The sequence below is a fragment of the Aedes albopictus genome, chromosome 2, assembly GCF_035046485.1.
Source record: "Aedes albopictus strain Foshan chromosome 2, AalbF5, whole genome shotgun sequence".
Lineage (NCBI taxonomy): Eukaryota > Metazoa > Arthropoda > Insecta > Diptera > Culicidae > Aedes > Aedes albopictus.
Window position 1 is genome coordinate 259474771 of NC_085137.1, and position 16478 is coordinate 259491248.

General features: G+C 37.4%; 1 protein-coding gene across 5 annotated transcripts in view; it reads right to left on the reverse strand.

Moving 5' to 3' along the window:
- Positions 1-2449: 2449 nt before the first annotated feature.
- LOC109414420 (arylalkylamine N-acetyltransferase 1) overlaps positions 2450-16478 on the reverse strand; it is a 99040-nt gene continuing 85011 nt past the window's right edge. For all 5 annotated transcript variants that reach the window (XM_062851615.1, XM_062851617.1, XM_062851613.1 and 2 more), the window contains 3 exons: positions 13036-13242; positions 3412-3564; positions 2450-3340 (listed from right to left, as the gene is read on the reverse strand). In XM_062851615.1, coding sequence (XP_062707599.1) covers positions 2930-3340; positions 3412-3564; positions 13036-13242 — 771 coding nt within the window. In that variant the 3' untranslated portion in view covers positions 2450-2929. The remainder of the gene's footprint in view (positions 3341-3411; positions 3565-13035; positions 13243-16478) is intronic.

Consider the following 16478-nt stretch of genomic DNA (forward strand, 5'->3'; position numbering starts at 1 on the left):
CTACAATCTTGCAGTAAAAGCTGGTTAATTCCCTCTCGACCTCCGCATAGCTGAAATATTTGTGCGCAAGTATTGCCAACTAGCGGAAAAACCGTGGTGCAATGTCCCCTATTACCAGGAAGCAGCCAATAACGTACTCTTGGAAGCAACCAAGGCAACGGTTCCAGATATAGTCAAGCTCAAGCGTGTAGGCAAAGTGAGGCAATGTATTGAGATTTCATTATGTATTGATATTATTCTTTTACATGTATTGGAAAAACAACAATGAAGTTTATCCTCACTTTACCTAGGGTATAACTTTTTTCACAGATGTTGGATCACTTTGCGTTCTTCGACAAAATTGTTTGGCATATAGTCACCTACAATAATACCAAAGCGTTTGATTATTGAACGCTTACAGCGCCACCTAGCGGAAAAATTCGAAAACTTAAAATTGCTGCATACATTTGGCGAAGTTTTCCCATACAAACTTCAAGCGTTTTGAGCGCCCCCTTAGGCTCAACCGATTTTGCTCAAATTTTGAACGTAGCTTCTGGGAGTCCAAAACAACTGATTTAGAAGGTAAGACTAGGCATTTTTTTTTTTTTGAAATTTTTGTTTTTCATATAAGTGTGGGCCACCTTAGTGTTCATATTACTCCGACGATTAAAAATCGACGAAAAAACAACACTTTAAAAAAATGTTGCATACAACATTTTTTGCAATGAAAGAAAAAAATCATTAGAAAATGATCGTTTACATCAATATCATCGTGCTTCGCGGTGGTTGAATGGTAACGGCCACCTGCTCGGTCGTGCTAGGCACAAAATTTGGATCAAGCATGCCGTGCTATAACCGTCACAGTTTTTCAAGCGCTAGCCGTAGAAACTGAGGCCAGACTGAGGTTGTCAATCAAACAATCGCATTATGATTTATAATGCAACTGAAATGAGTTGCATTATGAACCATAATGCAATTGTTTGGTATCATATGGAAAAGTAGGCCGTTACCTTACCGAAACGGCAGGTATAAAATAAAACATTATAGTGCGGAGTTGCAAAAAAATAATTTTTATTATATAAACACGATTAGACTATGATGTTTTTATATAAATAGTGTAGTATTGTTGGAATCTTTTTGGCCATACGATTTGCGAAAGATTCAACGTTGTTTGCTGCATCTTCAATCGACTTTTGCTTAGGGTGGCCAAATTACCCCGATTTACCCTAACCTTATTGTGTAAGCAGTAGTTACGATAAGATAATAATGAATTTTCTCAAATAAAGGCGAACGAACCATTCGGTTTAAAATCTGAAACAAAAATCGATTTTTTCTAGTTATGTAACCCCTTAATAGCTTTTATGCAATTCAGTATCATAATTTACATTTTATCTAACTCATTTTGGTATCATAATGGCTATTTTTTCCGAACTGGTTCATTATGCAACTGAAATGAGTTGCATAATGAAAAATAGTTGTATAATGTTCATAATGCAACTCATTTGAGTTGCATTATGAATATTATGCAACTCAAATGAGTTGCATTATGAAAAAAATCATTGCATAAAATTTTGTATGGAACTCGTTGCAAAACTCGATTTTTCAGCACTCTTCGTATTTATCCAACTCGGCGAGCCTCGTTGGATAAATGTACGACTCGTGCTGAAAAAATCAACTTTTTGCAACTCGTTACATAAATAACTATTATGCAATTAAGTACCATAATTTTTATTTTATATAACTCGTTTCGGTATCATAATGATGATTTTTTCCGAAAAAAAATATTATGCAATTGAAATGAGTTGCATAATTAAAAATAGTTGCATAATGCTCTTTATGCATCTTATTTGAGTTGCATAATGAAATTTATGAAACTTAAATGAGTAAATAATGCAAACATCATTGAATAAAATTTTGTGTGTAACTCTTGCAAAACTCGGTTTTTTCGTATTTATGCAACTCGGTAAAGCCTCGTTAGATAAATGTACGTGTCGTGCTGAAAAAATCAACTTTTTGCACCTCGTTACATTTACAACTATAAAACAAAACAGCGCGAAATGAACAAATCATTAGACACATTCCACGCACTTCTACACCGCGGTTTTTCAACTTCATTGAACAATATTTCCGGGCTTCTGTTGTCGATGTTGATTCTTTTTGAACCAAAATGAAGATAATTACTAATATTCTTCTAATAGTACCTGACACGTTACGCTGTATTTCTTGGTTTCTTTCGAAGTACAAAGGTCCAATTACCAATTAGAAAGCATAAAATGAATCTACTAATCAAATCTGATCATTTGATAAGTTAGCATGTCTTTAAAAATTTAACAATTTTTGGAAGAACAAGTTCGATTCTCGCGGAAAACGTAATGCGTGGAATGTGTTATTAGTATATTTATATTCCCCTCATGCACATGCATTTTCGGATATGAGACAATGCTTTCGGATCACAAAATATACAACCAAATGTTGTAGATAAGATTTTATTACATTCATTTCGCATAAATTATTTGTGCTTACTTTAAAGTATATATCAAATCAAATATCAAATGATCGTTCATCGTAGCAGCTATTCCAAAATAAAACCAAAATAGTACGGGTATCCAGTGCTACTGGTGCGAAACGGTATTTGTTTATCATTTAAAAATATCACTAAGGTTTTTCAACGTTATGCAACTTTTCACATTTCACGTTAAGGAATATCTTGTCAAACACCATTAATTGACAATACCTACAAGCTAAGCTAAGCTAAGTGGATCCATGATACGAAAAATAGCATATTAATGCAACTTCTTCCATCGGACCCAAATTTGTGCAGTACGGGGTTTAAAATCATTGAACTACGTAAACTGACTTCAGCATACATTATCCACGTTTTTTGAGGTAATACCTATAACTTAAATCATATTGCGTCTGAGTTTGTTTGAAATTTTCTTGGAACGACTATTTAGGCCAGTCTTTTTACTAAAATTCGGGCTGCAGTGTGTGGCTTCTCTGGGTCGAAAACTTGTTCGCCATTGACTAGGTAATCGCTGTAATTTAGCTTGTACACTTCTTCGAAGCTCATCTTTTCCATTACTCGGGCGGAGAAATGGCTACTACACAAAACGTGGACTAGTTTGATGCTATTATCCTTCACGTACTGCATCGTACGGTCGGTGAGCTTCCCAGCGATTCCCAAGCCACGATAGCGACTATCCACTGACATGATTTTAATATCCAGAATACGATCAACGTCCGGATATAAATCAAAAATGTTAAAATGCTCATCTATGTAGTCCATCAGAGCCATGATTTTTTTGAACTTCGGATGCTCACAACCATCAGCTAGCTTTGCTGGGGGATCATCAGTCTCTTTCTAAAACGATAAAGCAAAAATTTTATTTAGAATTAGCAGAGTCACATATTTCTAATATTAAGCCATATTACCGGCCTGTTGATCACACCATTGACGTTTACTCCCACGATTTCCCCTCGACCATTCACCGCTTTAAAGGAACAGTGTTCGTGAAGGTTTTTCGTGGAATACTTTTCCAGTTCCTTACATTCTCCTAGATTGACGAATGTGTTAAGCGGCTCGTCCTGAAAAAATATAACAAATATGAATATTACAGAACATGATAGTATTTAAAACAAATTATAGTTATATAGTTCAAAGTATGACGTACTGTATCTGTGAATGATATTTGAGCATATACAGATAATTACATAAGAGTAAGTTGTTGAAAGTGTTCAAATCAGGCAAGAGAACATTTTGAACTGTTTACATGTTTAAATTTTTAAAAATTTTTTTTCGTGAATTCTATTTACACAAAGTGGGGCAAAAGTTCTAATTGTGGTTCTAAGAATTCTAAGAAAAAAAAACCCTTAAAATAAATAAATGAGAGAAATCGCCCGATAATAGTTTATTAAAAATATATCCGTGTTACCTGAGTTGTTTTCAATATGTAAAATAAAACCTTTATTTGGGTAAAATCCAGATCAAATTTTGGAGTTTGATTCAAAAGCAATGAAAAGAATTGTCAGACAAAAGCGGTACAAACAAGCAACAAAGAAGACGCGACGATTACTCTTTTATCCCAACTGGTAACAGATAATGACATGATCACGAAACTGTTTGTTGCAGACAAAGCGGAAGCTGAATTTGTTGCGTACTTTGCAACTCGTGAATAATCAATCATTACTATCCCAAAATCGAACTTTTTTGATGATACATCTTCAGCAGCGTCGCAGTGTTTACCGACTCGCAGTTACCGCTCGAAAATCACAATGCAAGCCTTAAAAATCTCTAAACTCGTGGTGCACGATCCTTGTCCTATTCTGTTCAAGTTGGGACAAAACTATGTCGCATTGGGTAGAATGTCGCAACAAATTCAGGTTGCGACATTGTCGTCATTGTTAACTTCTTCCAAGTGTTTCACTTACTAAAGTGTTCAAAACTTGTATGCCAGTTAGCGAACTTCTGCTCTGAGATGCAGCATATTCCACAGTCACAATTCTAAAAGGCACACATTGGCGGCACCCCATCGAGAAACTTATGAATGTTTTCCCATGCCATCGAATCGTTCATAATTTTCAAACGCACATGAAATTGTAAACTGGTTCGATGACATAAAGCCTGACACGACAACAAATGTGTCAGGATCACATTTACACTTCGACACAACAACAGATTGTCGTCGTCAAGTGCATTTGGCGCAAATACCTTCTTCTTCTCTTTTCTCTAGTTCTTAACTCTCCCGTTTCTGTATCGATTGCTGATTGGCGATCACTTACATAACAAATGCATAAGTGTTGCAAGCAAGTGGCTCCGAATTAGAGGTGTGCGCCGCCGCGCCACGCCGGCGCCGCCGCCGATTTTCGGTTCACGCCGCCGCCGCCGATTATTTTTCGGCGCGCCGCCGAGCTCTAATTTTCTACGACGATCTCAAAAACGCATTGATAAATTATATTATTTCTTGATTTATTTCATAACAATATTTCAAGCAATTCATTGGAGTGATCTGCATACATAGCATCAAATTACACTTAGTTCCACCGGTAGTTGTTCTAAATTCTAAATTTCGTATGTCGCGTCAACGATGTTTTGAAAGTGATAAAGTTTGTCCTTTGAATTAAATCGAGTTCACAAGGATACCAGGGGTTCCTGAAGATAACTGATGGTTGAAGAAATAATGTAGGGATTCCGAAGATTAAAGAAAATGCTAGTGATTCTGAAAAAATGGTTTTGTCGTATTCATCTTCAGAAAAGATGTAATTTCTCCAACACCTCCTTTGAGGATTCTTCTGGCAGTTTCGCCAAGAATTCCGCTAAGAGTTCCTCCGGGAACTCTAGAAGGTCCTTCGGGAAATCCGAGGGTTTCCTCCGAGACATCCTCTAGGAGTTTCTTCGGGCATTGCTACAGAAGTTTCACTGGGAATTTTTGTACTCTCTAAAATAAAAACTCTCATTTTTGGTTAACACCCATGCCGTACAGGGACTGTGTTGGAAACACACATTTTTTAAAATTGCTCGTACGCTCACATTTTTGCAAAATATCAATATTTTTCGGTATTTGAAGGTGGTTTATAAACCCAGTGAGGTTGCCATGTCGAAATTATTGCAAAATACATGCTCATGTGAGCGTACGAGCAATTTTAAAAAATGTGTGTTTCCAACACAGACATTGTGCGGCATGGATGTTTACTAAAAATGTGCAGACCGAACACATTTTTGAGCGTAGCCCTTTTTTGCGTGTAGTACTTCCTGTAGAAATTCCTCTAAGAGTTACTCAGGGTATTCTTTTAGGAGATCCTCCGGGAATTCCTCTAGAAGTTTTTCCTGGGAATTCCTTTAAGTAGGAGCACCTCCGGGAATTCCTCTACGAGTTCTTCAACGAGTTCATTTGGGAATTCCTTAACGGATTTCTTTAGAAATTGCAGTTTCTCCTGTAATTCCTCTAGGAGTTCTTCCGGGAATTCTTCTGGGAGTTCTTCCGGCAAGTTCTGTAGCAGTTCCTGGTGGAATTCTTCCAGGAGTTCCTTTAAGCGTTCTTCCGGAAATTATTCCATAAGTTTCTCCGAACATTCCTCTAGAAGTTCCTCTTTGAATTTCTCTAGGATTTCCTCCGGAAATTTCTCTATGAGTTCCTTCGGGGATTCCTTACCGATTTTTTCCGGGAATCACACTAAGAGTTTCACCGCGACTTTCTCTAAAGTTCTTGCGGGAATTCGTCCAGGAGTTTGTGGTCAAATTGATCGTTTTAAAACAACTTTTGCGGATAAAATTGATGGCAATTCAAATATTGCCACAAGAATTTCTATAATATCAGTACTTAGTGGATTTCTATAAAACCATATGACAGAATTTTATTCAACAAATTTAAACTTTTAGGTAAATTACTTCAAAAATCAAAAAATTGAAGATGCCACTTTTGGGGCGAAATTGATCAGTATACAAAGCATCGGTTAAAGAGAAAAATTCCTTATCCACTTAATTTTGCTCTTTTAAACCCGAATAACTCGTCAAAACTCTTACAACTAGTGAATTTGACCAAATATCAAATTAAATTTTGAAATTTACCCCTTAACGCCTAAAGGTAGGCAATTTCCTTTGAAATAAGTGATATCTGTTACAATAAAGGACTTTTTCGTCAAAAAAGAACTTTTTTTTTAACTTATTCATATTCAGAATAGCTTCATAACTTTCCAACCAAGGCTCCACAAAAATGTTAAAACAAAAAATTTACGGGAAGTCTTAGTGGCAATCGATTGTTTAGAAGCAATGATTTCAGCTAAGTGAGGAATACATTGCAAATTCCTAAAAAAATAAAACAAAACTAACTTTTTTCTAAACAAATAAAAGTCTAAAATCAGGTAAGAAGCTTGAGATCATTGCGACGCTTAGAAGTTCCTGGTATGCAATTAGAATCTAGTACCCAAATGATCAATCAATCAACCACCCCGCTGATCAATTTGACCCCGGTTTACGGTACTTCCGGGAATTCTAATATCTTCGGGAACACCTTTACGAGTTTCACCGGGAAGAAATTGTCCAGGCAATTTCACTACGAGTTGCTCTATAAGTTTTTTCTTGCATTGTGTTGCATTGGGTATGCCAAAAGTTTCCTTCGAAAATGTCTTTAAGAATTTCCCCCGAAGTTGCTCTAGAAGTTCCGGAAATTCCTCTATAGTTCCGGGAATACATCCTGGAGTTTCCCCGAACGTTCATCTAGGAGTTCTCCCAGGAATTTCTCTAGAAGTATCTGAGTTCCTCCGGGAATTTCGCCACGAATTTCTTGGGAATTCTTCTAGGAGTTCTATCGAGAATTTGTCTAGAACTTCTCTCAGGAATTTATGTGGGAGTTCATCCGGCAATTTCTTCAGGAGTACCTCTGGGAAATCCTCTACAAGTTCCTCAGGGAATTTCTTTACGCATTTCTTTGGAAATTGCTCTAGAAATCCGGCTGGGAATTCCTCAAGAAATTCTTCAGGGAAATCCTTTAAGAATTCATCCGGAAACTCCTCCTTGAATTCCTTTCCGAATTTCTTCAGCAATTTCTCTAAGAGTTCCTCCTAAAATTCGTTCAAAGGTTTTCTGCCAATTACTTTACTAGTTGCTCTAAAAGTATTTCTGACAGTTACACAACGAATGCCCGGAATTTACACAGAGAGTTCTTCTATGAGTTCCTCCGGTAATTCCCCTAAGAATTCCTTCGGAAATTACTCTAGGAGTTCTTCCGTGAATTCCACTGAGATTTCCTCTGGAAGGAATCTCTTAGAGTTCCTCCGGCAATTTCACTAAGAGTTCTTCTAAGATTTGTTTCTGGAATTCTTCCAGGAGTTTCCCCAAACGTTCCTCTAAGAGTTCATTAGGGAATTCTTTTAGATGTTCTTTTGGAAATTCGTTTAGGAATTCATCCGGGAATCCCTCTAGGTGTACCTACAGGAATGCCTCTACGAGTGCCTCCGGGAATTCCATTAAGAGTTTATTCGGAAATTCCTCTAGAATTTCCACCGGGAATTCCTCTAGAATTTCTTCCGGAAATTCCTATAGGAAGTCATTCTGAATTTTTTTTTGAGCAGCAGCTGATTGATGATTCACCATAACAATAATTTCAATAAATTTTCAAATAACATGTGAAAATAAAAAAAAAACCGTAACTATAAACATGTCATTGCATCTTCAACATAATGAGCTACTAAAAAATAAAACACTGATATTGATTAACGGAATTGACAAATAAATTAAAAATTATCGCCACGCCGTTTCACGCCGCCGCCGCCGCCGCCGAAAATTCATTCGGCGTCACGCCGATCACGCCGCCGCCGCCGGCCAAAAAAGTGGAAAACGCCGCCGCCGACAGATTTCAAATCGGCGCACACCTCTACTCCGAATAATGTCAACTTCAGAAGAAAAAGTAAAATCCTAGAGATAAAAAACCTATTACAAGACACGTTATTACATGGCGACCGTGACAGGACTGATGCACATTTAAACGAACTGTCAAAATCTGTGTTCAAACAAGCAAAACGTAACGATACCAACAACATCAATAGAGCGTTTGTTTGATTTGTTGTGCACTGAGCTGCCGTCGGGCGCATAAATGTCACATGTTACAATAGAAAAATACGAGAAAAACGCATTTGATGTTTCAAAATAAGCTTTGGCTTTTGTCGCATTCGATTGACTTCAACGCAATTCATCTATCGAAATATCGTCGTGCGGGGCTATTTTGGACACTTTTGAGTATGGATATTTTTTTTAATTCAAAATATGGTTCAAATCTGTTCCATGTGTTTGAGATTATTATGAAGCAATATTTTTCCCTTCATTTGGTTGAAATTAAGACCCTTTACTGCTTGTCAGGACGCAAAAAAACATCGAATAAACAAAAAAAAACATATATAACGTATCAGAACATCTGTTCTATAAGTATTATTTCTACAGTCCTTAAATTTCAAAGGGTTGATCAATTGACCCAAGATGTATCCACGTTGCATATACAATCGAATATTTGTATCGTTATACATTCTGAATGACCGTGTCACCTAAAAAAAAAATCGATGGTCCTTTTTTTAGGCTGACTATGTTACAATATCACGCTGCTCATAATACCAAAGGTAGCACAGAACCATCTAAAAACGCATATACATATTTATTGAAATCATGTATGATAAAGTATACTACAGTATTGGTACAAAGTAGTTTTCTAAATAGCCCTGAAATTTTAAATGCATGTTTGGTATAGTTAAAAATGTCCGAAGAAGCCCCAACCCGGTTCTACATGAGATGTGTCCAATTGGTGAATGAGCAACTTTCATGTTAATTGATGGATATAGTTCAAATTTTGAATACATCCTACATACATACTCACGATTACTATGTGTAAAAATTGTGGAAATCCGTTTACTACTCTGGGAGTTATAATGTCTTGAAGTTGAAAAACCATGAATAAGTGTAAAAAAAGCCCAGCACGACGCTATATATAAATTCTAGACTAACATTTGAAAAGGGCGGAACAACCATTGCAAATTCTCACTTGTTCCGTCCCTCCTGGGCGTATTTCAATATTTTTATGTAAGCTTTTCCCGTTAACAGATAAAGGGGAGTCAGATCTAGGTATCTGTTACTGGTAAAAGACATATTTTTTTACAAACAGAGAGTTGACATAGGGTAAATAGGTACAATGCACCCCAACGGTGGTATTGTGGATTGGTGCTAAATTTTTGTCGGAAGTAACTTCATTGACTTCCGCTGCCTTTCCTAGGCGTTAAACATAACGTCGAAAGTAGTGCGCTGTGTAGTAAATCTGATGCAGCGGAAGTCAATGAAGCTACTTCCGACACCAATTTAGTGCTAAATCCACAATATGATTGACGCATAAAAACTTGCAATGAGGCTTTTAATTCAAAAGACCAGTCTACTATATAAACTACGCTATAAACGCTGTGTAGTAAATCTGATGCAGCGGAAGTCAATGAAGCTACTTCCGACACCAATTTAGTGCTAAATCCACAATATGATTGACGCATAAAAACTTGCAATGAGGCTTTTAATTCAAAAGACCAGTCTACTATATAAACTACACTCATTGCACAATTATGGGTCACTCAAGGAACAACCATTTCATAATATGAATCGTTTTTCATACAAAAACAACACTTTCATTATTTTTATTTTATATTCTCTTCTTTGAAACCCCTATTTATTGTTTTAAATAAAATATGCTTGTAAAATTCACTTTAGGCTGTGAAAATTACTAAAATGTTGGTGAATAATGAAAACCACAATAATGGGTCAAAATTGGCTGTGTAACAATTATGGGTCAATTTGCTGCCTATTATGGGTCACTCAAGAGAAATCGGCTCAACAATAATGTTTTGTCTATTTTTTTCAATGAATGATCACTTATTCTCGATAGATCAACTATAGTAGAATAGAAAACTGGTCTCAAAGCTCTTAACGAAGCGTGTTTTCACGATTTGAAATCAATTTTTCAAAATTGGGACAAATTCTCCAACACAACCACCGATAAACGCCTAAAAGTATGCAATGCCCATGTACGCAGAACTGTCAATATTATGCTGCACAAAAAGTGACCCATAATTGTGTGATTTTCGGTGTTCCTTGTCACAATAATGAGTCATTTAAATTTTGCCTGAAATAAGCTTTAATTAGCTGCAGTCACATGAATTTCTACACTTAGAACGTAAATTATACCTTTGTTCTGGTGACGATACCATTTCGCACATGAAAATCACTAAATCTCGCTTTTACAGAGCTTACGAAAGCAGCGCACGCACTGTCCGTTATTCACAATCGAAGCGTTACTTTGACAGCTAGTTTTGCGCCGAACAAAAAAATATTGAAAATATGTATTTTTTCATGTATTAGCCCGTGTGCGATACGTATAGTGATACAAAACAAATCAACTTATGTACGAAAAATAACAATAGCTAACAAAAGCTTGCAATTAATAAGTATTTATCTATTAAAGTGAAAAGTGACTAATAATTGTGTGTGACCCATAATTGTGCAACGACTGTACCCGCCAATAATATGAAATCGTTGCAATACTCATTATTGCAGTAGGTACCGTAATCCGGGGTCAAATTGATCACTTTAAAACAAGTTTTGCAGATAACATCAGTGCCAATTCAAATATTACCAAAAGAATTTTTGTAAAACCAGTACCCTGTGGGTCTCCATGGAACCATGTGACAGAGTTTTGATCAACAAATTTAAACTTTATGTTAAATAACTCCAAATATAAAAAATTGGAAAAGGCCACTTTGGGGCGAAATTGATCAGTATACAATTAAGCATCAGTTGGAAAGGAAAATTTCCTTCTCCGCTTAATTTTGCTCTTCTAGAACCGAGTAAAGCGTTTAAAATCTTATAACTAGTGAATTCAATACTTAAAATGCAAAATTAAATTTTGAAATTTTCCTTTAAACGCCTAAAGGTAGGCAATTCCATTTGAAATAAGTGATGTCTATCACACTAAATGACTATTTCATCATAAAATGAACTTTTTTATAACTATTTCATGTTCTGATTAGCTGCATAACTTCCCAGCCAAGGCTCCACAAATATGTTAAAACAGAGGATTTACGGGAAGTCCTATTAGCAATCGATTGTTTAGTAGGAATGATTTCAGCAAAATGAGAAAACATTGCAAACTCCATAAAAAAATAAGGAAAAACTAACTTTTTTTTTACGAACCAGATGACGTAAAAAGTTTAAGATTATTACGACGCTTAATAGTTCCTAGTATGGAATTACAATGTAGTACCCGAATGATCAATTTCACCCGCTGATCAATTTAACCCCGGTTTACGGTACTCAATTATTGCTCAAATAATGTGTTTTAATATTTTTTTTTTTTTCAAACAAAAGCTCAATGAACGAGTTAGAAAGTACATACACAATTCTAAATTTACCATGAATTACTGACTTTTAAGCCGAAAGCATTAACAACTGCAATAATAAAATGCTTTCCCACCAAAGAGTTTAAATATTCTATAAACAGTGCAGAGTATCACCATTCGCACCATTAGCTACGAACTACGTGCATCCATTACTGTGGCTAGGGTTTCCTTTATCATTCAATGTTTCAATAATTTCAGAAAATATCGGATTTTTGTCAATTGATAGATATTCTTCGTATGGTCATAACCACTTATTGATGTGTTTTCTATTCATATAATGCCTTCAATTTATCGAAACATCGAATATCGACACCAACATTTCAAAAGGGCGTAACTGCTTTTGGAATCATCACCTTCTTTTAAAGCTGTGGATCATGTGTTATGATTTCCATGTTTTTCACAACAAGTACCAGATGGGAAAAACTCTCCTCTTTCCGACAACCACGGTAGTTTGAGTGTAAGGGAGGCAGTACGACCTACAGCTTTGAAAGAAGGTATTACTTCCAAATGCAGTTACGCCCTTTTGAAATGTTGGTGCCGATATATTGTTTAACAGTTGCATAAATTTGATTTACTAACGACAGTCTACGCTCGAGTTCACTATTTTGTCATCTCTTTGTAGTGTCAACTGTTATTATTTCTCAACAGTTTTTTTAAGAAAAGGTACATTAGCTTTAATTGAAATTGTGTCAAATCTGAAACCTAGTTGCATATTCGCCAAGCAATGCACAGGCATGCTTCATTGCGGTGACAGCCACTTGGAAGCAACCACCCGCCGAGATTTCCCATCAAAGCGTTAAATTTATTCCGGACTTAATCTCTTCAGCATGCATAATATGATACATGCTCATGAATTATTCAGAAAGCATCTCACTTTCCATGTCTTCGGGGAAATCCTACGATTTTCCTCGCTTGTACCTATGTATCTATACAAAGTGACTATCTCGTTTTCCCCGTTTATCGTACCGGTCGGTCGCTGTTGTACATAAGAGTTCCTGTCTGTGGTTCCAAACGAGATTGCTAACGAGCATCAGTTATTCCAAAGGTGTTCTATCCGTTCGTCGAACAGGTGGGGGTGAATGATGAACGAAAAAGTAAATGCCACAAAATGGAATAAAACTCATCCGTCTGTTATCTCACCTTGAAGAAGAACTTTTTCAGCAATTTCAGGACTTCCTCGGCGTCGTCTTCTGTAATTAACTCAATCGAAATGTTCTTGTCAACCTCATCGAGTGGTAGGGTAGAATCGTCTGTGGAGCTAGGCTTGGCGGTCGTCCCCTTGGCATCGCTGCTGGCGGTCGACATCTTCGAAGCCATACGACCCAACGGTGGCAGCAACTCGGAAAGCTAGAGAATAGAGGAAAATTGAATTATACCGGCTCATTCATGTCTTGATTTGTGTTATGAAAAGACTGAGGTTTAACTAAAAATAGATGAAGCCATGCAGAAGTAGTTTAATGTTGCAGTTAGGGACTAAAATAGATTAACGACAACAGGATGTTATTTAAAAAGAAAATATATCGAATATTATGCTTTGAAATGGAATAAAATTTAAAACATCATTTCCGTAATCCGGGGTAATATTGAACAAAAATTTTAATCTAATATTTGATTTTGTTGATTTGGGGTAACATAGATCATGTCAGTGATCAAGGTACGTTTGTGTTGGTTTGTCTCTGATTTGAATTATGTTGTCCAAATTCTTACAAGTTATGTACTTTTTTAGTTGACATGGATGTGAAAAATTAGGATTTTTTCGAGAATCGAAATTGAACTGTCTAAAAATAGTTGTTTAAAAACAGTGTTTACGAGAATGGTTAACCAATCGAGCTCAAAATTGTACCAATGGTGCACATATAATTGACATATAACCAGAATTAGAGAATTTTTGATGCACTCTATGAAAAGTTACAGTTTGTTGAACTTTTTCGTGAGATAAAAAAAAAATGCCTCTGCCAAAAATTTTGCCCTTCCCCCATATCTGGGGAATGGAACGCTGAAATACGCTTAAATGTTGACATTTTGGCAAGACAAAGTAGATAAATATTCAGTCAAAATTTCGACTTTGTACAGCATTCCGATCTCCAGATATGTATTTAGGAAGATTAAAAACTCGGATAATCAAGTCCGACCTGTTATACAAATAACCATTAGTAATAGAAGTTGTATGAAAATCCCTATCGATTCTTATTGATTTATAATAGGTTTGTTTGATATTTCTTATGCTCCCTTCGAACGATAAACGGATAAAGATAAACCTTAGTTAGAACAAAGGCTACTGCTCAGCTTTGTGTTCAATGAGTCGTTTCCATAACTCCAAAATCAATTTTTGAACATTTCGTTTAAAAGTTTAAGAAGCACCTATCAACGAATACTATCAATAAATTCAACAATTTTTTGAACAAAAAATACTCATGTACAAACTAAACTGAAACCAAAACTAGGAACAAAAAATGTTACAGAAATTCCGCCATGTCACACATTAACGTATTTTCGGCCGTTTTGTTCTCTTCGTACATAAGGCAGCCAAAACAACAAAGTCACTGGAGCAGATCAACTACCAAACGAGTATCTAAAATACGGTGTAGAAGCACTGGTGAGAGCACCACAATTGGTCATTACCAAGATTTGGGAGGAGGAAGTATTACCGGAGGAATGGATGGAAGGAATCGTGTGGTGACAAGTTGGATTACGGGAACTATCACACGATCATACTACTGAGTGCTGCCTACAAGATACTCTCTCAAATTTTATGTCGCCGTCTATCACCGATTGCAAAAGAGTTCGTGGGGCAATATCAGGCTGGATTCATGGGTGAACGCACTACAACGGGCCAGATGGTATCTAAATGCAGCGAATACAACGTGCCCACACATCACTTGTTCATGGATTTTAAATCTGCATATGATACAATCGATCGAGACCAGCTATGGTAGATTATGCACTAATACGGATTCTCGGATAATCCAACACGATTGATCAAGGCGACAATGGAACGAGTGATGTGCGTGGTTCGAGTATCAAGGACATTCTCGAGTCCCTTCGAATCTTGCAGCGGGTTATGGCAAGGTGATGGTCTTACGTGCATGCTGTTTAACATTGTTTTAGAGAGTGTAATAAGGAGAGCGGGAATAAACACGAGTGGAACGATTTTCACGAAGTCTGTTCAGCTGCTTGGTTTCGCTGATGATATTGATAGTATAGCTCAAAAATTTGGAACGATGGCGGAAACGTGCATCCGATTGAATAATGGAGCCAGGCGAATCGGATTAGTCATTAATGTGTCGAAGACAAAGTACATGATGGCAAAGGGCTCCAGGGAGAAATCACCGCATCAGCCACCCCAAACGACAGTGATGAAATCGAGATGGTTGAAGAATTCGTGTACTTGAGCTCACTGGTGACCGCCGACAACGACACCAGCAGAGCAATTCAGAGACGCATTGTGGCACGAAATCAAGCTTACTTTGGATTCCGCAGAAGACGAAGTTAACTATCTACAAAACACTGTTTAAACTGGTAGTTCTCTATGGGTACGAAGCATGGACCCTAAGTGCACAGGACCACCGCGCGTAAATCGGGAGGCTACGGAGGGCGAGTCACGTCATCAGGATGTCGGATAGCAACCCGACTAAAATCGTTCACGAGAGTCATCCGACCGGTACAAGAAGACGTGGTTCGCAACGATCTAGGTGGGTCGATCAAGTGGAGGACGATTTGTGGACCCTTCGTAGAATGCGGAACTAGATACACACAGCCATGGATCGAGTAGAATGGAGACGACTCCTATGCAGGGATGGCAAGCTCCTCAGAGTGTGTGCAAGTGTGCGTGATTTTAACCCGGGAGCATGAGCAGTCGCGTCGTGTACTCAGTACACGCACTATGAAAAAAATCTCGCTTGTTTTTTTTTTTTTTGTTTAATTAGCGACACTTTACACCAAACATTCGTGTCGTATTATTTATTCTGACTCTTATTTTGATTTCAATACAATGTCACTTTTTTTCTTCGATCTTGTGATCATTTTCCACTCTTAATAGGTTTTCTGGGTGCCTGGATTACATGATCGCTTTGCTGCATTTTCTTCCTCTGTTCAATTTGACTCGGTTAACAACTGCCGCTTCGCTGTATCATCAGCATGTTCTGTCGTTGTATAGTTCGCGTTACTCCATTCGTGATCGTCGTTGTTGTCATTCTCTTCGTCCCTGTGGTCATCATCAATTTGAGCCGCCGGTGATTCGTTGTCGTGTTCGATATCGCGCTCATGAGCCGAGCTGGATGGTGTACTTTTTTGTACCGCAAGCCGTCGTCGGAAAGGAAGGTGGACCCATAGGTTGAAACTGAGGGTAGATAGTTGGATTAATAGGCACCATGGGGAAGTTACATTCCACCTGACACAGGTCCTTACAGGTCCTTCCGACAGTATCTACACCGTTTCGGGCATGCGGATTCTCCCGAGTGCCCAGTGTGGAATGGTTTAGAGGAAACGGCGGAACACGTTTTGTTCGTGTGCCCGCGTTTTCGCACAATGCGTAACCGCATGCTTGCCACATGCGGGGAGGACACAAACTCGGACAACTTGGT